Here is a 26,841-nt window from a genome sequence, read left to right as displayed (position 1 = left end):
TTTAATGAATTGGTTGAATTTATCTTGTGTCTTCCGAGCACATAGTCATGAGTGTTGGGATTAGACAAAATTAGAAGGCTCTATACCTTAGCACAAACTGTGAAGTGATAGTAGTTATCATGCTACCCTGCAGCATACTAAATTTTATGTAGTAAATCAGAAGATACAAAGCTACAATGATCAGACACCATGTTGAGTGAAGGTAACAAGCGAAAATTTTGGCATATAGTAGTAATTACAATGCTCTTGTTTAGATTATGATGCTTGGTGCTTTTATGAAGTTACACTGCAGTTATGGGCAGTAACTTGAAATAAATACATTCTGACCCTGTCATTAAGAGGATAAGTGCTGATAGTCTCATTTTATCAAAAACTGCAAAGTGCAAGGCCAACAGTGAATGTCTTCTACTAACAAGTGTTGTGTGTGTATCAAAACCTGATCTCTTATTCGTCTGAGCCATAGAGCTCCATTGTTATCCAGAAACTATTGAAAACATCAGTGAACCACACAATTGCACTGGGTGACATGTTCTTTCATCACCATGAACACACACACTTTAGTTTATTTTAACTCAGTCCCACACACACTGTCCTGCTAGTTTGTGCAAATAAACTAATTTGTTCTCATAAATTAACAAATTGTTAACAAATGTTAATAAGTGCTCTTGAATAAATAGTTAGTACGTATGATTTAACAGATCATAGCATTAAACAGTATTATTGACATTTTAAGATATGCTTGAGGGTAGTGCATTGTTGTTAAACAGGCAAACCCCTGGTGTGGATAGAAAGAACATTGGGTTGAGCCTGTTTTCTGCATGACATGCAACAAAGGTTCCCAGCAGCAATCAAAGCCGGGACATTGTAATTACATGGTCACCTTACCCCTGGCCACTAGGACACCCAACCCTGTTATATTGGAAGACAGCGCTTAAACATATTAAAATGTTAGCCTTGTTTAATGTTTTGTTCTGTTAATTTGTGGGTACAAATAATACATTTTAAAAGTACAAATTATGCAGTATTTATTTGACAAAATATTAGCATGTGCACAAATTAATTTTGCTTTTTCCATGGCACGTGCTTGGTTGTGTAACTATCACATCTCTTTCTCCCTCTTTTTTTTTTTTTTTTTAAAACAATGGTTATATTTTATTTTGTCCCCACAGTTCTATTCTACCCTGGGAAATAATCATTTCAATGTTGATGTTTTTCATGTTTGTACATGAGTTGACCAGTGGGACAATCTTCCAAAAACATGGTGTATCCCTAAACATTCTGAATAAATAGATTCTTTCTTAAATGTTACCCTGATAAATTTTTAATCATTACAACACCCAGGTTTACACATCCAAACACGGCACTTAAGTGCAAACACAATGAGATCCGGGTTTCGGGGATGGATAGCAGTACTGTGAGGCCCCTCAGACAGATCAAAAAGAGAGAGTGCTGCAGATTCGGTCTTTCTCAACCCTTTCACCAATAAACGACTCATTCGTTTGGTTGGTTTCTAACACAAAGTGAGCTTGACAAGTCATCAGGAGAAACACAGTAATAGACTGATGCTGATCGAAATGACACGACACAGTGGTGTTCAAGTATGGTGATTTATCACACACAAAAAATAACTAGTGATGTATATATTAAACAGTGACAAAAAAACAAAAAAAACAAAAGAGGCTACAGCAGTAATTTTTCTGTGTGCTTGGCATTTGCCCATCTCAAGCCAGATAATTAGGCTACTGTAACAAGCAATGTGTTTAACTACATCACTGGAAACAGCCAGCCCCTTTTTATGAAGTAACATCATCATTCATGGGTTAATTTAGGTCATGTGAACACTGAAAATTAAGCAAAGGTGACACTTATTTGTATTTCATTATTTTGTTTGAGGAACTAATTTAAATTCATCAATGGCTGCCAATAAATAAAATAAAAATATTTTGGTTTCACAAAATTGGTTCATTTGCATCAATTTCTGAAGATATTCTGAGTTATGTACTCGAAATTTACGGGTGCCAATAATTTTGACCAGGACTGTAGGTGTTTGTCACGCATTTTTTGAATAACCCTCTATGTAAGTAGCAGTTTCTATTAACTGGGATTTTGGTGTGTTTCAGAACTGATATGAAGGTGCCTGGATAATGGATAATCTTTGATCCAATTTGTTAAATAATATCATGAAGTACATGTTTGGCTAATTAATATATGAAATATTTATGATACTTTAATGTGCAGTATTAAATATGATTTAAAAGCCAGATTTAGGATTGGTTTGGGGAAGATATTTTAATGTTTTTCTTTCTTTGTTTAGAAATATAGCAATTACCATTCACATCATTCTCTGGATAAATAAACAGGACAACTGATTGCAACCCTTGTTTCTTGGTGATTTGTGGCTAAAGTTAGAACTTCAAATCCACGACAAGCCTCGTAATGTTTTGATACCCACAGATTTGAGACCTGCAGCAATACAACAGGACCCTACCAAATCTGATTTGCCTGAACAACCCTTTGACCTGATTTGCTTCTTGTCCAGGGAATAATCTTGGATACTAGATATATAGATATTGAGAAGACCAGTGAAGTAGGTGACCGTGGACTATTCTTTCGAGCATTTTTTTGGTTTAAAATTTGCAAAATTTAACTAATGAACCATGACTATACTAGGGATAATGATAACTTGCTGAAAATATCGATAACCCTATCATTTAAAGAAAAAAGAAGTATTCAACCTGGTGGTTTTCCTGTGAAACATCACACATCTCCAAACATTGCCATTTAAACTTAAGACAACGGTCATTTCAGTCTCTGCTGATGTATGATTCCAGAGGGCCCAGTGGACGTGTCATTCTTCAACCCAACAGTTCATCACTGAAAACACTAGGCATGGCAAAAGCATGCAAACAGAAACTAAATTGAAACAAACAAGTTTGGTGTTATTGGAATACATGTAGTACAGTGGAGGTTGTCTGGTCTTTAACTGGATTTTTGAGGTTGGTAGAAAAACAGCAGCCCAGCTGCCTGCCGCCATCCCAGCTGTCACAGTCTCTGTCTGTGAGGTACAGGCTCTCACCCAGCTGAAGGGTTTCGCCCCTGGAGGGTAGCCGTCATGGCAGAGGCCACTAACCCACCAGGTCTGACCTGCTTTAGTGCTGTAAGTCTGTTACGTCCAGCGTCCAGCTCCTGTGACTAGTTGACTCGGATGCCTGAGATGAAAGGCAGCCCGGTGGGAACCTTCTTCTTGTACTCCACATAGTCCTCAGCAAAGAAATGAATGAGAGAGAGCTCCTCCTCCTCGATCCGCTCCCGGAAGAATCGCCAGCTTGCTATTGAGTAGCCCAATATACACACCGGGTTACACAGCATTACCTGCAACAGTTAGACAGTGTCATAAGTCAACGAAACAGAACATGCGGGAAATGTCTCTTCACACCCCCAGGACAGCAAGTCATCACTATTATCATTTCATCTATCGGTTATTAGGGGTCCAAGCACCAGATTTGGAAAACAGTTTTGCTGTGATTTTTAGTTTTCTGCCAAATTTCAGCATAAAGTGGACCAAAACATCAAAGGTACAAATATGACATCTGAAAGGTACCGCGTAGGGGAGGAAAAGTTGCCAACCACAAAAATGAACCATGTCAGTCACAAGGGGGATGCCCTATATCAACAGGCTTGTCATTAGTGATTTAGACCATACCTATTTATACCTAATTGTTTTTCATGAAATAAGAAAACCCAGCAGCCGGACATGAAGCAGAGTGCTGCAGTTCATGGTAGACACAGACATTCTCTGGAATCTGATACAGATTTTTTTATGCTGCACTTTGTTTGCTAACTACGTGACTTTGATGATACAGTGTAGTTTTCAGAAAACACTTCATATCACCAACAGACTCTCCAAATGACACTATATTTTGTATATCCAGAAATGCAAACAGGCACCACTGAAAAACACTATTCCTGTTATCTCAAGATTACATTGTTCAAATACCACCAGATTTGGTATCCATATCCAGTTATTCCTCCTGTATTGCTTTGCTAAAATCTGACAATGTTTCACATTTTTGAAAAAATGATTACATTTATTATTACATGACTTGGCTCTAACTTGTGGGGAGCAGCTAACCAGCTGTGAATTTGGGACAGGTCTCTACTTGTCCCTGTAGCAGAGCGTTCCGAGAATTCCTGTCCTAGCATGTTGGTTTTGATTTTAAACTAACACCTCAACAAATGTCAAAGCAGAGACCATGAATTAAAATTAGGAAAAATAATAATAATCTCGAACCGATGCATTCAATATTTCTTTTGCAGTTTGCAGTAATAACTGTATGTTGGACTGCATGTAAACACAAATTAAATGACAGCAAACTGACTTTACAAAGTACACCAAATTTAAATTTGATTGAAAAAAGAAAGCTAACTGTATATAGGGCGCTGTTGCTAAAACCCAGTTTGTATTGAATCCCTGTGGTCATATTTGGCAGGATTCATTAAAATCATTATGATGATAGAATGAAGTGAGCACTGAGGGCTGAGCAGTGCTGTTGTAGCTCACCTGTGTTCCTATGCTCCAGTAGAACCAGCCCACGTAAGAGGGGTGTCTGAAGTAGGAGTAGACCCCACCAGTGACCAGCACGTGGCTTTGGGCCTTCTCATTCTGGACGATATGGTTGAAGTTGGAGCCAGCAGTTAACATGGCCGCCTTACGCAGGCCCTCACCACACAGCACCATGAGCAGACCGACAAAGCTCAACAAGCTCTGCTGCTTCAGCTCTGAAAAAGAGAACAGGCTAGTAAAATACTGGTGGACAAAATGTGCAAGACCACAAATTTCTACACACTTCATCATGGTGTGTCCAGATGTAGGTGACAAGACTGGACACAAGATATCTCCTATTTCACTGAAAGGTAACAGCTTCTTTTACTGTATCCTGCTGTTGTGTCGAAAAGTACTTGCACCATGCACAGCATGAAATCACATGGAGTTTCAAAGCACTTGAGAATTTGGTTGAAAATCTTATCTATAATGTTAAATATTCATAACTGAATGACAGTCAAAGTTAACTTTAAAATTCATTTATTTATTGAGCGTTAAACACTAAAAAAACAACTTAGCTACTCAGGGCTGTGGTCTGATCAGATTTTTTTGTTCAATTATTATTTTTTATGTTTCCCTCAAAGACATCCAATAAGGCAGTGTAAAGTGTTTTACAGATGGGTATTCACACACACAAAAACAGCAGGTATTAACGGGGTCCAAGCCCCCAGTGCAATTTGCACCCGGCGGACTGTCAAGGTGATGCAAGTCGGACCTGCAGGCCATGAGCGCAATGCAAGTCTCAGTCTTCAGTCCAAAAAAATATGCATAAGCAATCCCGCTCTTAGTGTCTTGTAGATTCATCCTGCAAAATCCTCTGCATTCACCTGATCCTGCTGCTTGTTCCAAGCCTTATATTAATTATATTATTTATTTTATTTTATTCACTTATTTATTTATAGCTTACTTATTTACTTATGTGGTTTTAAAAAATAACTAACTAAGCCCAAAAAAGTCCATTCTTCTTTTAGTGATGTTATAAATCCATCCTGCAAAATCCTCTGTATTGAACTGATCCTGCTGCTTGTTCCATGCCTTAGATAAATCATTCTATTTATCTATTTATGTACTTTGAAAAAAAATTAATTATTCTGCATGTTTCATGTTATTCCAACTGATTTGAACAATGAGCCTCAGTTGGGCATGGAAAACTACATGCCCAAGTTTTATGTTCATCAGACTGACTGTTGCCAAGATATAAGATCATTTCTCATTACCCAGAGGAAAATATTCTTTTATAACTTTTGCATCTTTTGGACTACTTTTGATACATTTTTTACATTACCTCAGTGTGGCATGGCAAACTACTGTCCCAAGTTTTGTGTTAACTGGACTGATCCATGTAAAAGATACAACATCATTTCCTTCATGAGTTTTTCTTTTTTTTTTTCCCTTCCTTTTGGCGTATTTTTTGGAGTATCAAAACTCTTTTAATGACTTGTGATCATGAGAGTACGTAGATGCACTTACAGCCTAAGAGCAGTTTTGAAAAATAATTTTAGGATATTTCATGACTGTGTGTAGAAAGCGCAGTATGTATAGAAATGAGTTCTGTATGAATGTGTGTGTGAATTGTGTCATTGTGGCTGTAGTGTAAAGCGCTTTGAGTGGTCGCTAAGACTAGAAAAGCGCTATATAAAGTGCAGTCCATTTACCATTTACCATCAAAAAGGCCACTTAGTGGCCGACGGGCACCGAATTTTGCACAGAGCCTTACTGTGGCATGAGAAAGTACTGGACCACGTTTTGTCTTAATAGTTGTGATTGCTGCCAAGATAAGCAACACTTCCTGTTTTCACTGCAACCTATAGGCAGTTGTTCCTTTATAACTTTTGCATTCTGTAGATTATCAAAATTCGCATATTTAGCAATTTTGCGGAAAACAAAATTATAGGGGAAATAGGCGTGACCTATATCCCGAGATTCATCTAAATTTAGGGAATTTATGCAAGTAATGTTTCTGAATGTACTATGTACAATTTGGGAGTTACTAGCCAAAACGCCCTTACCTTGATTATAGTGCTTACATAACTTTTATGGTGTATGCTGCAGCACCACTTTTACCAAAGGAAGAATTAAAAAAAAAAAAAAAAATGTTGAAATAAAACTAGTATTAGGGGTTAGGCGGTTCTGTACTGCCAAACAAACATGCAACATAGGTTTGGTTTTTGGTTTTAAATTATGTATGAGTTAACTTAGTTTACGCTTCCGTTTTCCTAAAAAATAAAAAGGTAGACAGTATAGGGTGTATATCATTTTTTTTTTTATTTTATTACTTAATGAAAGGTTATAGTTTTGGTGTGTGTTTGTGTATTTTTTGTCAGCACACACAAAAAAAAAAACTGACTGATTTTGCACCAAACACTTTTCTTAACATATTTTCAACCATTGTCAGTAAGAAATAACATATGGCTCTTAATGAAAAAAAAAAAACAGACAAGTATAAATACAGACACACATACACACACACACACACACACACACACACACACACACATATACACACACATACATATACACACACATATGACCTCAGACCAATGGTTACTACCAAAGATTAAGGCTGATGGTATATAAGCTTTATAATATTCTGCAACACAGGCTGAAATCCAAATTCTTTTAGAGTTTAAATAAGATAACTCCAGCTAAAGCGATGAAATGCTTTTAAATTTTTTTATTTTGGGGTGTCTTTTGTGTCTTTGTCTCCAGATTAAAAAGAAGAGGTGTCTGAGGCCAGCAGGAGTCCTGCTCTCAGTCCCCCAACCCTGGTCTCTCTGTAAAAATTGTCTTTATTACATTATTTACTCTCAATGAAAAAAAAAAAAAAAAAAATTTTTCTTTCACAGAACACAGAACAAAACAAATGGGTAACTTCTACATTCTAAAGGGTTTTTACCCTTTTTTTAATATAAGGGTGATAATTGACTCTTTAATGGAGAGTGGGAGTTGCCCTGTGTCATTAGCAATGAAGCTCTTCTGCAAACGTCAAATAGAATTCACTAGGTATTCCATCTATATCTGGGGTCTTCCCATTAGGCAACAGTATAATTGTTTATTTCAGGTCCTCAATAGTTTTTGCGTGCTCTACATCCCTCATATTCTCTTCTGAGAGTTTAGGGAGATTTACAAGTAGGTATTCAAAAGATTTCTTGCTTTGTTTATGTTCATCTGACCCTCTGATTTCTAGTCCATCATAAAACTTCTTAAACACATTGTTAATTTCTTTATGATTGGTGACCAGATTTCCATTTTTGTCTCTAATCCTCCCATTTGATGGGCAGCTTCTCTGACTTTCAGTTGGCTTACTAGCAGTTTAATAGCTTTGTCACCTGACTCCTACCATTTTTATTTCCATCTTTTCCATGCTTTTTTGTGAAAATAGTATTTAGTTCAAATTTAGCCTTAACTAACCTGGCTAGGCATGCATCATTAGGATTTCCCCAATATTCCTTTTCCAACCTTTTATGTTCTTTTTCATATGAAGAGATTTTTAATTTATCCTGTTTTTTCAAATTAATGCTGTATCAAACCTTTCTATGTAAGCTTTAAAAGCATCCAAAACATTAACCTGTTCAGCAGTTTGGTTTTGACAGGACTCCTCATTCTGCAGAATGCTACTATTCATCTGCCAACCTTTAGATCTTTCTTGTGACACTCCAAACGCAATGACTAGGTCGATGGGGGCATGATCTGTCATAGCTATTGTGCCTATACCACAGGCTCCAATGCTTTCAATCAAAGAGTGCAAGATCAAAACACAATCTACACGAGAATAGACAGAATGTCTATTTGAAAAGAATACGTAGTCTCTAGCGGTCGGATTTAAAAGTCTCCATGCATCGTATAGTCCCATACCTTTACATAAGGGCCTTATAGAATCCTGAGAACTGGACAGTCTAACAATGCCAGACCCAGACTGTCTAAGAACACATCAAGCACTTGATTGTAGTCACCTCCCAAAACAACAGCAAAGTCCCTGAAGTCCAAAATGATTATCTTAAGTTGAAGGAAGAAGCTTGGATCCTCCATATATAGGTAGCCTAAAATTATATTTTGTCCTGATAAATTAAACAAAAGTATTATTAATCCGTTTTTGTCTCTAAATTATCTGTCTATCTTAACACTAACCTTTTTTTAAAAATAGTATAGATACCCCCTTCTTTTTCTTGGTTAAAATTGCGGTAGGGCCAGCCAATACATCTGTTTTGGATTCTAAGAGTATCTTCTTCCAAAAGATGTGTTTCCTGAAGCATCAAAACATCTGAGTTCCTTTGTTTCAGGTAGCTTAATTCCTTTAACATTTTAACATATGAGCCCAACCAATTTGCATTCCAAGATGAAATCTTATTTACTCTAGTATAAATGACTACCTAGCTGTGTATGATCATCAGGGATGCGATTCCAGAACTGGTCACTTTAAAACTGTAAAGCTCTAACACAGTGCAGAACAGAACATGAACAAGACCAGTGGCATTCCCTCCCCTTGCTGATAAAAAAAAAAAAACCCTCGTAACAAGGCCCCCATTTATGCCCCCCTCTCATTCCAACCGCCAGAACCATGGTCCACATGACGTGTCCCGAGGTCTTCAGAGTGATTTTGCTCCAACTGAGTTATAGGTATATACTGACTGCCATCTTTATGTCCAAAGAGAAATCTTACAAAAAAATTTTACTCTCTAAATGGGATTTAAATGCTGTAGCAGATGGCCCAGTAAACAATGATATAAAAGCAAAGAAAGCTTACAAGTCATAAGACTGCATAAATCAAACTGCATTTGAGTGTTTCCAAGCATGAAATGTTTAACCTAGTTGCATAAAATACAGTAACTATGAAAACAATGAGATGAAAATAGGGCATACAGAAATAGCATACTCGACATAGCCCAATGCAATGAACATTCTACTACATAGTGGGTCTGATTAGATTTTGATGACAGTTGTGTCTCCCAGGCAACCAGAGTTGGGGTTCAATTTTGGATCTGGTTTCCAGTTGGCAAAATACCCTCATGCATTAAGGTCTGATGCTTACAAATCTCTTGTTGATCCTTTTTATCTCTCTGTCCTTTTTTTTAAATGAAGAAATAATGTATAAACCATTCAGGTAACATTAGCAGGATTCTCACTGTAGCTAGCACTTTCACCTGTTGAGAGACGATGATTGGCGGCTGATTATATCAGCTCTAGCTACTTAAGGTTAATTTAGTAAATTTATGCCTGGCAAAAATAAAACATGTGGTTACAGTCTGCCTATTGTATCCCTGTACTGAGCCATAGATGGTTAGTGAGGAAAAGTCCAAGCTATAACACCACTGCATGACCCCAAGTGGACTGCGTGTTTCTGTATTTCAGGGCAACCAACAGATTGAGGAGTCATCTCCATTTAAATCACTGTTTGAAGCCTAACAGTTTACTGCTGTGCATCATAACATTCATGATTTGAATTCAGTACCCTATAAAAAAAATAAGATGTTAAGTCAGTATGCCCCAACTTTTAAACCAGTTTGTCAGATAAATATTAAATTTTTTCTGTTGCTCATCTCATTTTCAGGTTGGAGCAACACTGATATACTGGAATACTGACAGGTACACCTTTAGTTTGCCATAAACAAAATACATATGATAGTTCTGAGTAAACGGAGTGCAGTGACAATGAGACTGATGACAGACCAACCTGGAACTGTCAGCTTCTCCACAGTGAACTCCACCCATGATGAGACAGCAGCCAGGGTGTACTCCATGCTATGGTTGAGCAGGAAGGAGTCCAGTGAAAGGCTGCGAGGGTTGATGATGGCCGTCACCAGGTACTCAGAGTAATGGAAGAATGAAAGAGAGCACATATACCTGCAGGGAGGCACTATTACTACACATGTTCAACTGCCACATGTCTGGATTATAAAATAAACATCTTGCTGTCGAAATATGGTACATGGCCTGGTCCACCATGTATCTCTGTAGAACTGAACAATTAATCAAGGAATTATCACAATTAAGGTTTTCAGTCAAATTTAATTCACTGTGATTCAATGGTGTAAGACAATAGAAAATAAATAGATCTGGGGGATATTACGGGGTGGGTACTGTTTTATAAACACATTTAAATATTAATTTTAATAAAAAATATGAATCAATGAACTACATTTCTACACAGTAGCGTCCTGACTGACCATGGCTGACCGTACTAAATGACCAGTGACATTTGAACATATCTACATACCAGCCAAAATGTGTCCAAGTGTTTTCAGAGAAGCTTATAATTAAGCCACAGCCAAAAGTAACTCCCAAAAAGCAGGCTCTCACAGCGACCTAGAATGATTTAGAACACTCAGGTTAATAACAGCTAGCTTTACCTACTCAAACAAAATCCAATATCTTTCTTGCAATCCCCAAATCCAGTTGGCCCAATTGCTAATTAAGATTAACAGCAGATTTTAGAGGGCAACCCTGCGGACTCCCTGTCCGGAAGAGCGCACGAAGCTCATGTTTAGCATTTTAAGTATGCATTATCAGGAAGAAGATATTTTACCAGTCAATAGAGTACACTCTTAAGGTCGGCTGCTTTTCCCACCATCTAGAAACAACTATTTACAGTAGCAAAACAATTCTAAAAGTTTAGCCAGATTTTAGCCAATATACTATTTACAATAATATATAATTATTTAATGGATTACGCCCACTTTGAACCAGGAGAGAGGTTATTCATCAAAAACCTCGTCATGTTATAGAAGCAAACTAATTTCGACCAAAACCAATACATTGAATTAGCATATTTTATTGATGGATTGGGCTCTGTCACATTCTTTACACGGCATATCAAGAACGTGACAAGGCTATTTATGAAATAAAATTAAACATACCAAGAGGCAAGTAGAGAGTAAGCCACTGCAGCTTTGCCTGACTTAGGTTTCTATCTTGAGCACATAAACTCCAGCTGTCTCGTTCCTCTTAAGATAATAGGATTAACTAAATAGTAGCTAATGTTAGCTAGCTATATGATTTAGTTAACCCAGCCAACATTAAAATTTAAATGGCGATGTGAGTTATGTCCGCAACATTACCTTGCGGTAGATAAAATACTTTACTGCTTGACATCACTCAAAACGTATGTGTCTTTCACTCAAAGTGATATAAAATCAGAATGAAGCCAGGAAGTTGCTACCTAACGTGAAAGCTTACCTTGTATAGAGGTCCCCTGTATATGATTAGCAAGAGGCCGTTGATAACTGCAATGTGGATGCAAATCGCTATTTTCCCAGGAGTTTCCGTCAGATAATCAAAGACCCAGTCAAGATGTCCAAACCAGGTTCTGATCAATGGGATTACAACCACGCTGAGCCCTAAAATAAAGCCTTTTACACTTACTCTTCCTTCTAGTACCAACTTACTGCCTGCCATGTTGGAAGTCCTGTGGTAAAGGAACTATCGCGATATCTAAATGGCAACCTCGTGGTCTATTTCTGGCTGCACATAGTAAAATGATTTATTGGGTTTATATGGACTATTTTGGAAAATCCCACAGACATTCAGTGAAATGTTAAAAGAACTGAAACGTTCAAATTCCTTATCAAGTGAAAACTGAAAGCAACTCAGTGGATTTCTAACAATTCAAGGATTTATTGACGGCACTGTCAGTGGAGTCTGTCCTGTACCAAATGAGAAAGGCCCAACTCTAGTTGTATGTTCTTATGCTATAATTGGTGGTGATATATTTTACCACTATGCCACTGCTTGTTGAGTTCTCCATTTTAGCACTGTTTGCAGTGGGACAAAGCAGGACTTACCAAACCAGGCAAACAAGCAACTGCCAACAGCTCATTTTTGCCCTGGTGCCTCGTAGTGGGTTTTATTTTCCTAACGTCATCATCCATCCCTGTGGTGACACGTAGTTAGGAATTTAGGTGATCTCACCAGAATACATCAGATTCCAAGTAAAACTTGCTTTGTTCAGCCAGGTTTTTCTATGTTTTGTCTTTTTCCCCCATCGATCAAAACCAAAAGCACATGAAAATATCGTCTGCTTGCCTGAAGGCGAGATGTACAAATAGCAATTTGTCAGGTGAAAAGTGAAGCAGGTAAAGTATGATCTGAGACAATAGAAGATGCCCTTCATCTACAAATGAACATGCTACATTAGACACTGAGCAGCTTCGGGAGTTACAGAAGAAACTTGAGCCATGGGTAGATTTTAAGAATTTAAAAAAAAACATGTTTTATTTCTCATTACATTGACTTTTCATGACATTGATGTAAGAGAGAGCAGGCACTGTGCTTTACCTGCAGTTACATTACAATCTCATTACAGTCCTTGTCCCAAAATGCATCTTAAATTAGTGATCTACTCTACTTCAATGTTGAGTAGATAGAGAAAAACACAGGATCATGTTTTGGGTACTGTTGTAGAGTATTGAGTGTTATGTGGAGTTACAGATATCACTGTAATTGGCTTTGAGAAACTTTTGAGTACAACAGTAATTCTGGTTCCTCAATTCAGTCTGCTAGAGTACTTCCCAACCACAACAAATCCAGCTTCAGTTTTCAGATACCTACACAGTCAGATTACTGACACAGAACAGAGCTTGGCTAGTTTATGGTTTTGTCAGCAGTATCTCAGATTATACTTTCTTTGGCTGCTTGAAAAAAACTGGAAATCTTGCGCTGTGTCCTCAAAGGAGGTGATGATGAAGCTGAAAAAACATAAAAAGGGAGTAAGGCTTCATATGATAGACAATTTTGTTCTGTAAATAATAACACTATTGTGTTGAGTATTTGTGAAATGAAACCTGTAAGAAAACAATGAAATATCTGCAATGTGTTCACAACATTGAAAATGTCCAACCTTTGCCTCCAAGTAACAGTGTAAAAAAAGACAGTGGCCGGCAGTAATGCAGGTTTAATGCAGGTTGTTGTCCAAAAACTATTAAAAACACATCAATGAGCCTTACTGTTGCACTGAGGGACATGTTTCTTCAGTACCATGAACACACACAGTTTAGTTTATTTTGACTCAATCCCAGAAAACACAGACCTCAGATCTCCCGAAACTTTGTTAAGAAAGTGAATACAAGTCACCTACAATGTACAGAATTCATTGGTTTCTTCACAGTCAAGAGTTTTTTGATCCAATGCACCTTTCCATAAGAGCTTCTGGTTTGCAAGAACTTTGTCATCATTGTTCTTGGTGGGTTCAAAACAGTGTTATCTAACTGGTGTGTTTAGCTAAGAATAAGGACTGGAAACGGGGGAAATTGGTAGCCTCTGCCAAAAGTACTGACTGATCTTCACATCTAAATCTTGGTAGGGTATTCCTTTAGCCATTTTAACTTCAGATTGGAAGGCTAGTACAGCACTGTGGTACTGTGCAACTACCTATAACTATCAACCACTTACATCTACTATCTAGTCTGCCAAAAGGTTGGTTACAGGTATCAGTAGACCACTGAGCTCTTCTCCAACACTACAGGAAGATACAAAAGTATAGGAAATAAAAAAAACACCTGTCTATGTTATACTATGATACACTGGGTTGTCCTTCACCTTTGCTTTGCTGGTCTTCACTCACAACAGGAACATAAGCAGCAGATGCTGACTGACCTATTAAAGCATCCAACATCTCTTTGTACTGCTTCTTATGGTGAGGACGAAGAAACATGCCAAATCCTTAAGAAAAGAAATATGAAAGATAGAGTGAATAGCAAGAACCAATGACAAGAAATTCTTGTTGAAACCTCAAAAATTTACATGAATGTAAATATATGACGGGGTTTGAAAAAACTTACTGACAAGGAGGTTGAAGTCCTTATCTCTCTCTGTAAATAAGCTCACCACTGTGGTCACCAGGTTTTCATAGTTGTCTGTCCTCTTGTAGCTGTGAATGGTCTGAAAGAGTTGAGCTGATTTTTCTGTTCCAAGAGCTTTTTTCACATCAGCCAGAAAAGCAGCGTGGACCTCATTCTTTGGAGCAGAACCTGATTAACATAGGAGGACAGTACCGGAGCTTATTACATGCTTAATGACCCATTCGTTCAACACATTTAATACACTTTGTATTGGTATGCTTCCAACTAAAATTTATTCTTCATCCAAAATATGGCCAAATTCACTAGTTCATAAAATTTTTTATAGACTTATTAATCCTGCATAATATGCAGACAATATGGCAAGTGTGACACATTTGTTGGCTGTGTCTATCATGCCTGCATGAAGGGAACAGCTAGCCAGCAGTCTGTATCTGTTGTCTGTTCTCCAAAGGTCAACACAAACTAAATGCCGCTATGAATCTTTCAAACAGCCTTTTTGTGTGATCAGTATACTCATTTGGAACATGAGGATGAAAGTTTATTTTTTCTTTTTCCTTAAAGACTTTTGCATTGTTTGCCTTTATTGGACAGTCCATAGTGAAGAAGCGGATAGGAAACCCATGGTACATGATTAGCTTCCAGGTTTGCTTCCGTGTTGTGCAGCCCACTGTACATGTGCATGAGTGTTTCCCCCTGCTGGCTCTGCCCACGCATTCCCGCTCAGCCCATAGACTTTACATTGTGATGACGTCAGGAAAATAAAACCTACTTTTCTATGCTGCAGGAAAGGTTTACAAATATAAAACCTCCATGGGTTGAAAATTGTTTGCAGTTGAAGGAGTCCTGTCAACAGTTTTACAGACATCTCTTTTATAATGGGGGTCTATGGGGAAAAGGCTTTTTGAGCTGTAGGGGATTTTTTCGTTGCAATATCATGAGTGGCCACTGTGGCAAATTGGCAGCAAGGCTGGTTGGTGCTGTAATCCAGCTCTCTAAATACATTCATGGGTATGACATGCAACACAAGTCCCAGGCCAAACTTTTGTCTTCTGATTGGTTACAGGGGCGAGGCTCATTCAAGTTTAGAAGGGAATATCTGCACTGCTGCCAGGCTGTTCAAAGAGTCTGGGCCACAGAAGCCTTTGACAGCACATCTCCACATTAAGATATGTTTTGGAGCATGTTTCAACTAAAAAATGTTACAGAAGAGTTACATACTTTTGCTTTAAGATTTTTCAAGGTATTTACATCCAGTGTATCAAACACTATCTTTCCAGCCACCTCACTCAAAAAAAGAAAACAAAATTACACAAAGAAGCAAAAAATAAGCTGAAAGCCAAGCAGTGGTCAAATTATTAACATGTTTGCTTATGATACTCATGACCTTTGGTAGCATGGCTGAGTGGTGGCACTGTATCCAACTCACTTAATACATTCATGGTCTATACATAACAACACATTTTATTTTCCATTAGTAAAACTGCACCCTTGCAGGAGCATAAGGAGCCTCCTACACAGAGTACTATAGCAAGCCATTTAAAAGTTTAATGTTTAATTAATGAAATTTTAAACATCTAAAAATGCATTTTGACAAGTCATAATTAGAATTTGACTATTACTACACTTCAAGATATGTGAAATTGCATTCTGGCTAGTAAGAACAATGACTCCAGACATTTCCAAACAGATTTTGACTAGTCAGAAATCCTTTTAAAATATCTATGACACCACAGAAATCATCATGCCAGTTTTTCATTTGTTGGACTGGTGGGATTCACATTACAGATATCCACAGTGCAATTACTTATCACACTTTAATTTAAGTTATCTCTAATTACATTTTAACTTGTCAAAATTCAATTTTGAAATACCTCTAACAACATTGTGGTTAGTAAGAATTAAGCACTGACTTGTACGGAAATTCTAATTAGAGCTATCTACAATTCAATTTTGCCTATCCAAAATCTGAACTCTTAGTCTGAAATGTCAACAAAGATAATTAAAGTATTTTTAAATGTGCTGAATTATAGATACTGTATCTTCAATTGAAATTACAATTAGTCATTACTATATTGAAGATATCTTGAATTTTTTACTTTTACTAGTCATAATTTCCACTCTTAACACAAACCATTCAACAACTTAATATTTCTGACCCCCTTGACTGGAAGACCGGAGTGATGTATGACATATCATGACATCACATGTGACAGCTGTTGAGAACACTACTTCGGTGAAACCGCAAAGACTCGACTAGTGACTAAATGTACACCAGAAACACACAGCATCAGCTGTCCACAAACACCAGACCAATAAACACAGCATCCACTGGGAAGAGGTCAAAGGTTATCAATCAGAGACAGGGGTTACCATCTCCCTTATGTCACTGAGATTCCATACTAATGACACTAGCTGAGACCTGAGTTACCGCCATTCCCTGATGAAGACTAACTGCGGACTGATTTAAGATTATTTTGTCACACATCCTTTAGAATTTATACGATAAAAAGCTTAAACTGGCACTGTAAAGTTTTGATTTGGACTGGCTAGGTCAGTCTGTGGTCTCTTTTTCAACCCATAAACATAGATTTATCTAGTCTTACCAGTAGCTGCTCCACAGTAAAATCTTTCTATAGATGCCTCATTGCTTCAAACACGACTTTTACAGAGCAGAAGCTGCAGGCACACAAAGGGATGGGTTTTGACAGCCAGTTACATTTTGGATCGAGTTTCCAGTTGGGAAAAAACCCAGATTCATTAATTTCTGCGGCCAACAAATCCCTTATTGAATCTTTTATTTACTATTAAGGTTCTCTCTTTAGCCTCTTTCTGGCACTACAGGCAACTGTGAAGAAAAACAGCTGTTGATGTATACAAACCTGTGCTAGTTCAGCGACACAGTTAACAATAATGACTGACTGAAAGTGATGGACTGCTCCAGAGTGTGGATACACTTCACCAAAGTAAACAACTACAAATGTGTGTGAATTTGTGGGAGGGTCCAACAACAAAGAGAAGAATGATAAGTCCCTGCTTAAATAGTTACCTACTGTCATTAATGTAAAAGTCAGAACTTGTGCTATTTTTGATAACTGGAGAAAGATGAGTGTTTGGCCAAATATTAAAAGTAATGGCCAATTAATGGCACGTTCACGTTACAGTCCTGTGGTGCATATTCTGCATTGGTCGGCGCAGTACTTACCATTCCAAAACTGCCAGTGGCACTGTACTTAACAGTGTCACCATACCTACAATGTAAATGTCACGAGCAGTAGATCACTATGTTTTCAGTGTTTGATACACTGATATTTCATTAAGTGAACAGACATCTTTTTTGTCTGGTCTTGATATGATGCTAATTTGTTATTGTACAGTTCTGGAAATTCAGAAACACATTCAGGCTAAATAGTTTTCCGCCCATTCGAACAGTTGTGAACAGTGATAGGCTGTGTCCATAAAGGTCGGCAAAGCTTGGGTCAAAGTTCACTTTCCTAATGACTGAGGAAGCATATCTAGTAAATTTTCATTTCATTCCAATCTAGAGAGTTGTTAGGAAATATATAAATTTTCACTGTGAGGAATCATATTTTACAAATGAATAGAGTAAACATAGACATTAAAACAGCAAGTTGACAGATTTTTTTTTTAACCTCAATACTTTGACAATATAATTTGTCAGTTCAAACATCTTTTTTGGTGTGATTTTCCCTCATTATACAGTTGGGTCAATAAGTATTTGGACAGTAACACAATTTTCATAATTTTTCCTCTGTACACTACCGCAATGGATTTGGGAAAAAAAAAAAAAAGCCATCAAGATGTGATTGAAGTGTAGACTTTCAGCTTTAATTCAAGGGGTTTAACAAAAGTATCACATTAACTAATTTGGAATTCCAGCCATTTTTATACATAGTCACTCATTTTCAGAGGCTCAAAAGTAATTGGACAACTGACTGACAGTTTCAACAGTTTCATGGTCAGCTGTGGCCTGTTCCCTCGTTATTTCATGACAAACTAAGCAGATTAAAAGGTCCGGAGTTGATTCCAAGTGTTGAATTTGCATTTGGTAGTTGTTCATGGGAACTCTTAATACGCGCTCCAAAGAGGTGTTGATGCAGATGAAGGCGGCCATCATTAGGCTGAAAAAACTAAACAAACCTATCAGACAGATGGAAGAATCTTTAGAAGGGGCCAAATTAACAATCTGGTACATTCCTCAAAAGAGGGAATGCACTGGTGAGCTCAGCAACACCAAAAGGCCTGGAAGACCACAGACAACTAAAGTGGAGGATAGTAGAATAGATAGAAATAGCAGAATGAATTCTGAAGTGGATAGGGCTATACTATCTGCTAAGATTCAGCCAAATGCTGCAAAACTGATAGGGCGGTGCTTCACATTACAGATGGATAATGAACCAAAACATACTGCAAAAGCAACCCAAGAGCTCCTCAAGGCACAGAAATGGAATATTCTTCAAAGGCCAACTCAGTCACCTGACCTCAACCCAAGTGAGCATGCTTTTCACTTCCTGAAGACAAAACTGAGGGAAGAAAGTCCCACAGACAAGAAACTGAAGCAACTAAAGGTGGCTGCAGTAAAGGTCTGGCAAAGCATCTCAAAGGAGGAAACTCAGCATTTGGTGATGTCCATGGGTTCCAGACTTCAGGCAGTCATTGACTGCAAAGCATATTCATCCAAGTATTAAAAATAATCCTTATATTTGTAAATATGTTGGTTTGTCCTATTACGTTTGGGTTTCTAAGAATGAGGGACTACGTATAAAAATGGCTGTAATTCCTAAACGGCTAATGTGATATTTTTGTTAAACCCCTTGAATTAAAGCTGAAAGTCTGCACTTCAATCACATCTTGATTCGTTCCTTTCAAATCCAACGTGGTGGTGTACAGAGGCAAACTTACAAAAATCATGTCAATGTCCAAATACTTATGGACCCAATTGTATATTTATAAGAGAAGAACTTTTGGTTGCACTACCAAAGTCTGCTTATGCGACCAGAATTTTGAGTTTAGCAGGTGCAAGCGCTGCAAGATCAAATAGTTAGTCTGAAGGGTTGACCCTTGCAGCACAGTAGAATCTCAGTGAAATAAAGATTTTTAAACTAAGATATGTTTTAAGAAACTACCTAAAAAGACTGTATATGGAATTCAAAAAGATTCAGATTCGATATGCAGATTTGGAATCGGATATAGATTAAATCAAATCCCTAGGCACACAACATACACAGAGGAGTGTGGCATAGTTCTACATTTGCTTTTTGGTTTTCTGCTGAAGGGTGAGTTCGAAAACACTACAGTCCAGGAACGGACTTCATTATAGTACCAAGAAAGTATAGTCATACAAGAAGCAGGAAAGACCAGCTTTATTAATCAGCATATTGCACCTCTTGCAATGTAGAACTTAATGGTGAAAATAATTTATTTTTAAGCTTTAATACTCACCACAGATTTGATATTTCATTTATTTATTACTGAATCTTTTTAATGTCATGTATACTGTGGTTATTCTCTTCTGGAGAATACAGAGATTAAATAATAATTTAAGTGTACGCTGCATCAGGTACAAGGATGTAATATCCTACCAGTCTGAGGTTTTCTTAATCCTTGCTGGTTGAGGTGGTGTCCTCCTTTGTTGAGCTGCTGTGTATTGAGCTGAGTGCAGGTAGATGTCCCACTGGAGGGGGTTAGACCAACAGCAGGCTGTCTGGCTGTAGTTTTAAGAAAACAAAACATAAAAGTTACAGATTTTGCTTTCCTTTCCTACTGTACTGCCCTCCATCTTTTGCCATGTTCGTTCGAAGAAGAAGAAGAAAAAAAAAATCAAAAATCAATGCAAAGACACAGATCTGTTCTGATTTTAATGATTAAGAATGGCTCAAAAACACAAATATCAAGAAGAAAGAAAGAGTAAGGCCAGTCTCTGCCCTCTTAAACTGAATCCTCTTTGTCATGTTGGAAAACTGTCCCAAAACTAGTGACCAGAAAAAAAAGACTGAACATTCCTTATTTATAATGCACGCAGAAACTAGGGCTCGGAGAAATATTGAAATGTAATATTGAATTAAAAAATAATAATCAAGAATAATCAATATTTCGGCACAACTAAATATCTTTTTTATGGTTGTGGTAATATTTGGATTCAACTTAAAGGCTAAAACATTGTAAGCGAGTGAGTAGAGAAGAGAAAGTCATTAGACTGACTCAGTACTGTAAGTTGCACAGCAAAACATCTATCTGAAGTTACCTAACTTAACAACCATAAATAACTGGTTATACCAGACCAAGTAAGGCTGTGGCGGGAAAACCTGTGCTGAACTGAACAAAGGTATATTTTATTGCTTTATGTTCCATTTCTTCCTTCAAAGTTACATATCTTGCTTTAAGGCTGCTTTACAGTTTCAATTTAACTGATAACGTAAGACCATTCTAGCCCCGATTTGTCATATAACATTTTCATCATTTTCAACATTTTTTAGTGTCAATTTGTGCAGAAAACAAATCACCACCTGTTTTGGTAATCAATCAATTGTGTTTTAAAAGCAAAAATGCCAAACAGTCTTTGGTTCCAATCTCTCCAATGTTTTAACTGTTTTATCATTGTAAACAGAATATTATCATTATAAACTGAATATCTTTTGGGTTTGGACTCATGATCGCACAAAACAGACAATCTGATGATCTGTCACCATGGACTTGACGGAGTAATTGTCATCTTTCAAAAATTTCTGAAATGTTATAGAGCAAATTATCAATACATGAATTGAAAAAAATAATCCAATGATTTTTCAAAAAAGTTACGATGAATGTTTCATACCATTCTGCAGCATCAGTTCTTTCTTCTTATCCTTAGACAGTGAGTGATCCGGTTTGTAGCCACAGCCCTGCCCAGTGATCTCCTGGCATTTCTTATCAAACCTCTTTTTGTGATGTGGGCGAACAAACTGGTAGAAGCCTGTGACACAGTGGCTGCACTTAGAATCAACTAGTGACAAACTTGAAAATACAAACATGCCCTGTCTAGACTCAGGCAAAAACAAATACACCATATTGTACATATCACTATTATTTTGCTCAGATTTATATCTTGACTATTTGTGTATCATGATAAACAAAATGGGTTTATCAAACTTACAACATTTGAAACAGACAGTAAACTGAATTGACTTCAAACTGTACTGAAAATTGAATGTATAAATTGTTAAAATAATAATGACCTCTTAGAAACTCAAGGTGGCTCTGCTTACATCACTCTGACGCACACTTTGTACACTCCTTGGTTTGGTAGCTGTTCTAGCTCAAAGAACTGTGTGTTTTAACAGTGTGCAGGGCCATTTCTGTTTATCCAGAGGGAACAAACAAAGGACTGAAAGTGAATAAGACTTTATATAGCCAATACCAAAGTATAAAAAACCTTGATCAACTACAGTATCAATACTGTGAATTGCTGATCAGCATGGCTGGATTAACTTGTTAGAAGGCCCAACAGCTAAATAAATAAATCAATAAATAAATGAATGAATGAATGAATGTTGGGCTTCTTTAGAGACCTCAAACCCCTCCCACCCTTTGTATATTGTGTTGAACCCTGTCACCTCCCATTAAATACACTGCATACTAGGCCTTCCTCCTAAATGTTGATCATTTTAATTATCAGTCAAGAAACCTCTGAGTCAAACCTCTGTCAGTCAAATCCCTGCACCTTATTTTTAGCTGTGTAATAATACACATAGCAACGCAGGATAACAGCATGGCAGGCCGAGTTTTGTCTCAAAATGATCAAACCAACAAACTAACTAATGCAAACAGAGTTTGCAGTGATGAAAATAGAAGGCAGTGCAACTAATTTCTGTTGGCTGCTCAGATGCTGTCACTGCTCCACTGCTGAATGTTAGTGAAATTGGCTAAATTACTTTTGAACCAGACTCTGGTACAACCTCGTGTACTGCCATCCACTGTATTTGGGTCTTCAGCTGACAGACCTCTCAGCAGCCAATCATGACCATCAAAACCTTCAGAGCCTGACTACACCATTGAGGGTCGCCCTGACTCCCACACCACGCGCCCAGTCCAAGGACCAGATCCGAGGCTCTGCTTATCTATAAGTGCTTCACCGCCTCACCTTGTGCTCTTCCACCATCTAGGATGTCCCTATCCAGCAGCCCTCAGACTACCAGCAAAAACTGGCCACCGAAGCAGCAGCAGGACTACTGGGCTTGGAACCAGCACGCACCCATGTTTGCTGCTGCTAGTGAACCAGTCCCTGGCCACGGACATCGAGATAAGCATTCCCAGTCATCATTGCTTACTACGGGGCTAATTCTGGGTTCATTGATGGACAGGGATGTTAGAAATCCTACAGCAGCCACGTACTGTTATCTGGGTGCACAAGTGCAAGATGTCACTACCAAAATTCCATCGCTCATTAAGCAACACCCGATGATAAGAACACTAGTGGTACATGTTGCTTTTAATTATATTAAATTCCAGCAGTCCGAGGGGCTTGAGAATGATTTTATATCTCTTATTGACACTTTCCTGGCTCTAGAGATCGTATATGTCATGTCTGGAACTCTTCCTTCACCCCAACTTAGTGACATCAAGTTTAGTCACACTCATCAGCTTCACAACATGGAACTTGGCTTAAAGTCCATTCAACTTGAGTCCAGACGATTTTTATGACACTCTTGGTTTTAATATTCTGGTAATAATGAGCAATAACCAGCTTAACTATCAAAGGACTAAACACAGGACTGTGGATTTAAATAACTTGATCATGATTTGAACTGTTTGCTTGCCACAGAAAGAAGTAGCTAACAGGGTCATGAACCCGGATTCAAAACATAACCCGCTACTATGCTCTCCGCTTAGCAATTGCACCATCGGAGGTCAAGACTCAGACACAGAGGAGACTCAAAATGCTGATTTTAGAATGCAAAGCCTCTAGGATGAAAAGGGCTTACGTGTGCATAGTATAGTATCAAAAATGGACTATATAAAAGTCTGGACACAACAAACTGACCCTGACTTTTTTGTATTTTCTGAAAAATTTTTGTCGAACTAAGTTAAAAATGATTATTTTTGTCTTGATAATCATAGTATTTTTTGACGCGATTGTCCCAGTAAGGCTGGAGGTTTTGCCATTTTTGTGAAAAGTGGTTTCTGTCTCTGTTGTTACCTCTATATCTAAGCTGAAATGTTTTGAAATCTTGGCTGTAACTGTTTGTCTGAGGTAAAAAAATACAAAGTACTTTTTATTAGGTTTTATTGCTCACCCTCTGCACTTGCGGGTGCGATAGATGATTAATTTGATTTGATATCCAACTAAGATAATTCAGAACTTCTTATCCTGCGTGATATGAATGTAAATTGGTTAACTGATGCTTCTGATATCTCTGCATTGAATTGAACTAGACAAGCTAACCCCTTTTAATCAATTTAAATCTGTTTTGACTGAGCACTGTGAATGCATGCGTTTTCTTTGACTTTATGTTGTCCCTTATGTTGATGTCCTTTTCCCCGTTTGTTGAATAATTTGTTGATTTACACTATAACTTTTGTGCACTTTTATTGTTTTATATGTTCTATATTGTTTTGTATGCACTGTAATCAGGGCGTCCTTGTAAAAGAGAGCTTGCTCTCAATGACCCTCCCTGTTTAAATAAAGGTTATAATAATAACAACAACAACAAGGATTTTATTTTATTACTAAAATATGACCAGAATGCACACTTTATTTCTCCAACTGTGTGAAATTCTGATGTTTTAGAAGCACAGTTGATGAACAAAGGCATTAAAACGAGAGTCTTGTAGGTGAAGCCTGAAACTTGACATGTAGGCTGTTATAGGAGTGCAATAGGATGGCTTTTCTGCAGGTAATCTGGAATGTAACTGGATGGAGGCCATGATTCATATCTTTACCATAATCATAGGTAACGTGTACTGAAGAAAAGATGTCATTAATTGTGTGTGTAATTTGACTGATGTCATAGTCACAGGTTGTCATTTGTGTTTTGATTGGTTGCCAGCCTCAAGAAGGTGGCTCTTACAAAAGATGAACTGGTCTGAGGGCTGGGAAGTGTGAGCAGAGATACAAACACATGAGTGGCATGCTGCTGAAGAACTCCTTAGTTGAGACTATGATGAAGAGTGAATGATGACCCTCATCCCTTAAGTGTTTTGGTTTAGTTTCTGTCTGCATCTATTTGTTAACCTAGATGAACTGAGTGTGTGAGCAGGAACTCTCAAATCCCTTTAAAAACAGCACTTAACACTAAATAAAGCTGAGGCTAATGGGAACGTCACTAGTTTTGCAGGTATTTGGTCAAAGTATTGGACAAAATTAACATTTTGACCTGATGATGGAGTTAGATTAAAAGTCAGAGGATTTAATGTATTACAGTTCCTCCTGTTGAACGAGGTGCTTATAAATCGCAGTGTAAATGTGTGGGATTCATAAGATGCCTTACTGGTCATTACAGCACAAGACTTACCGCGGAGGAGACTGTGAGTATTAGTGTCCTCAGTTAAGACAGCTGTCTCAGTAAGCAGGACATCCAGGTTGTCAGTCTTCTTGTAGGTCTGCAGAGCCTGTACGATGCGGTCAAAGTTGACCTGGCTCAGTGACTTCTTCATCTCTGCCAGGAACGTCTTAGCCCTGCTGGCTTTACCTTCTTCAGACACATCCTCCGACATGCTAATTTTCTTCAACAACGATGGAAAAAAAAAATACACCGCTTAAATTAGCAATGTACATTGGAAAAACTTTTGACAGAAATAGAAAATCAATCAAAAAGGTATCTACAGCATATTTGGAAAAGAAATATCTAAAAAAATTGAATAAAATGGAAAATATCATGCATATGATAATCACCTGTAAAACCTAAATACACTGAAGCCAGGTTAAAATTTATTATATAAAATTATTATATTCATAACTCAACTGAAACAGATGTCATGTCAAGTCAGCTTAGCTAAAATTACACATGGTTTAACAACATACAATCATGGAGTTTTTTTGTGACTTCATTTGATATGTATACTGTAAAACATGCATTGTTGTTTGGGTTAACTCTCCAGACACAGAATCCTAGAAAATGAAGGAGCCTTTTATTACTGTTTGCATCTTTTCATGGATGTTATTCTTTGCCATTTTCTGCAGGCCTAACTTTAATTGTGTGTTAAGGAAGCCTGAAAAGCTTGTGCTGGTTTGTTGTGTTTATGTGCAACCTCCTCTACTTGTGTTTGGCTGTGTGATAAAGTCATCATCATTTGCGTGATTGTAAAGTATGTATCTGCTTTACATAATATATTATTAAATTCTATGATATAATTAAATGTATCAAAGAGGTACAGCACACTTAAACATGTTTGTTGAGCTGTAAACTAAATGATATGACTGTACTGTGATGAAACACATCAGGGCTGGTGTTGATTTTTACATTTCTTACCAAAGTTATAAAAAATTGGCATTTCAAGGGCTGAAAATGGCTCAACATGCCATCTACTGTTTTAAATCATCCTGAACCTTGTAAGGCCAATGCTGACAGAGCCAGCCGTTTTGGACTTCTTTACGCCATTAGATTTATTTTGAAAAAAAAGAAAAAAGAAAAAAAAAGATTGTTAACGCCCTCTTATCAGAGATGGGAGTCTATTCTAATTACATTTTTGGTTCTGAGAACTCTTGCTACGGGCATTACTCAGGATATAGCTCGGGACCCACATGGTCCTCCACCACAGTAATTTCTGCTTATGGGGATTCTGGAAGGGAAAGGACCTCCATCTCCAGAGAGCCCTCTAGCATAGGTGCCTTGTGATTCTTTGACTCTCCATTTTTCTCTGGCCTGGGATGTCACTGAGCAGTGATAAAAGATTATTAAATGTGTCAATTATTAATCATTATGAATTAATGATTGAATCTTAAAATGGAATTATAAAATTAATTTGTCTGCCTACCATATTCCATCCCACACTTCATTTGTTTCTTGTTTTAACATTTAGAGTTTCCATCTGGTGCACTTTCATTAAAAGATACATAGCTCTCTGTCATTTAAAGGTGGGTAAACAGTGTGCCACCTACGGTAAATATGAAATATGTCTAACCCAGTAAGCAGCAGAAGGAGCTATGATTGGCTAGCTGTTATGTGTTGAGTCAGATCACTGACCCAGTTGTTATTAATTTAATAACTACGTTTCAAAAGTCAAAATGTCTGCGGATATTTGAAATAAATATATGAATTTTTTCAGAATTGAAGATGTCTAATATAAGAGAGAAATATTGGCCTGATGGAAAATTGCTGCCTAATAGCTGTCAAGACCATGGGATGGCAGTGGGAAACACAGATGTACGTCATCATCTTTATACCCTAGTTTAAAAAAGACGCAATTCACCCATGATTTTCACTTGTCACACAATTTTCCAGTTTACTA

At 37.5% G+C, this 26,841-nt stretch overlaps 2 protein-coding genes across 4 annotated transcripts in view; both read right to left on the bottom strand.

Annotated features, from left to right (window-relative positions):
• Positions 1–1,106: 1,106 nt before the first annotated feature.
• Positions 1,107–12,384, bottom strand: icmt (isoprenylcysteine carboxyl methyltransferase). Of its 2 annotated transcripts, none has more exons than XM_040153231.1 (5): positions 11,777–12,384; positions 10,818–10,906; positions 10,275–10,375; positions 4,562–4,779; positions 1,107–3,372 (listed from the first exon to the last, which is right to left on the bottom strand). In XM_040153231.1, the coding sequence occupies exons 1-5, from the start codon at positions 11,993–11,995 to the stop codon at positions 3,193–3,195; spliced, it is 807 nt and encodes a 268-aa protein (XP_040009165.1). In that variant the 5' UTR covers positions 11,996–12,384; the 3' UTR covers positions 1,107–3,192. The 2 variants fall into 2 exon arrangements, with proteins under 2 accessions (XP_040009165.1, XP_040009164.1); XM_040153230.1 differs by having other exon boundaries at positions 10,275–10,444; positions 11,777–12,242.
• Positions 12,385–12,788: 404 nt separating this feature from the next.
• Positions 12,789–26,841, bottom strand: part of rtel1 (regulator of telomere elongation helicase 1) — a 49,988-nt gene continuing 35,935 nt past the window's right edge. For both annotated transcript variants that reach the window (XM_040153415.1, XM_040153416.1), the window contains exons 28-33: positions 24,906–25,116; positions 21,230–21,367; positions 19,998–20,123; positions 14,377–14,565; positions 14,135–14,257; positions 12,789–13,284 (exon numbers count right to left, since the gene is read on the bottom strand). In XM_040153415.1, the coding sequence (XP_040009349.1) occupies positions 13,208–13,284; positions 14,135–14,257; positions 14,377–14,565; positions 19,998–20,123; positions 21,230–21,367; positions 24,906–25,116 (864 nt within the window). In that variant the 3' untranslated portion in view covers positions 12,789–13,207. The remainder of the gene's footprint in view (positions 13,285–14,134; positions 14,258–14,376; positions 14,566–19,997; positions 20,124–21,229; positions 21,368–24,905; positions 25,117–26,841) is intronic.

The sequence above is a fragment of the Xiphias gladius genome, chromosome 18 (genome assembly GCF_016859285.1).
Source record: "Xiphias gladius isolate SHS-SW01 ecotype Sanya breed wild chromosome 18, ASM1685928v1, whole genome shotgun sequence".
Taxonomy (NCBI): domain Eukaryota; kingdom Metazoa; phylum Chordata; class Actinopteri; order Istiophoriformes; family Xiphiidae; genus Xiphias; species Xiphias gladius.
This window is presented reverse-complemented; position numbering and strand designations above follow the sequence as displayed.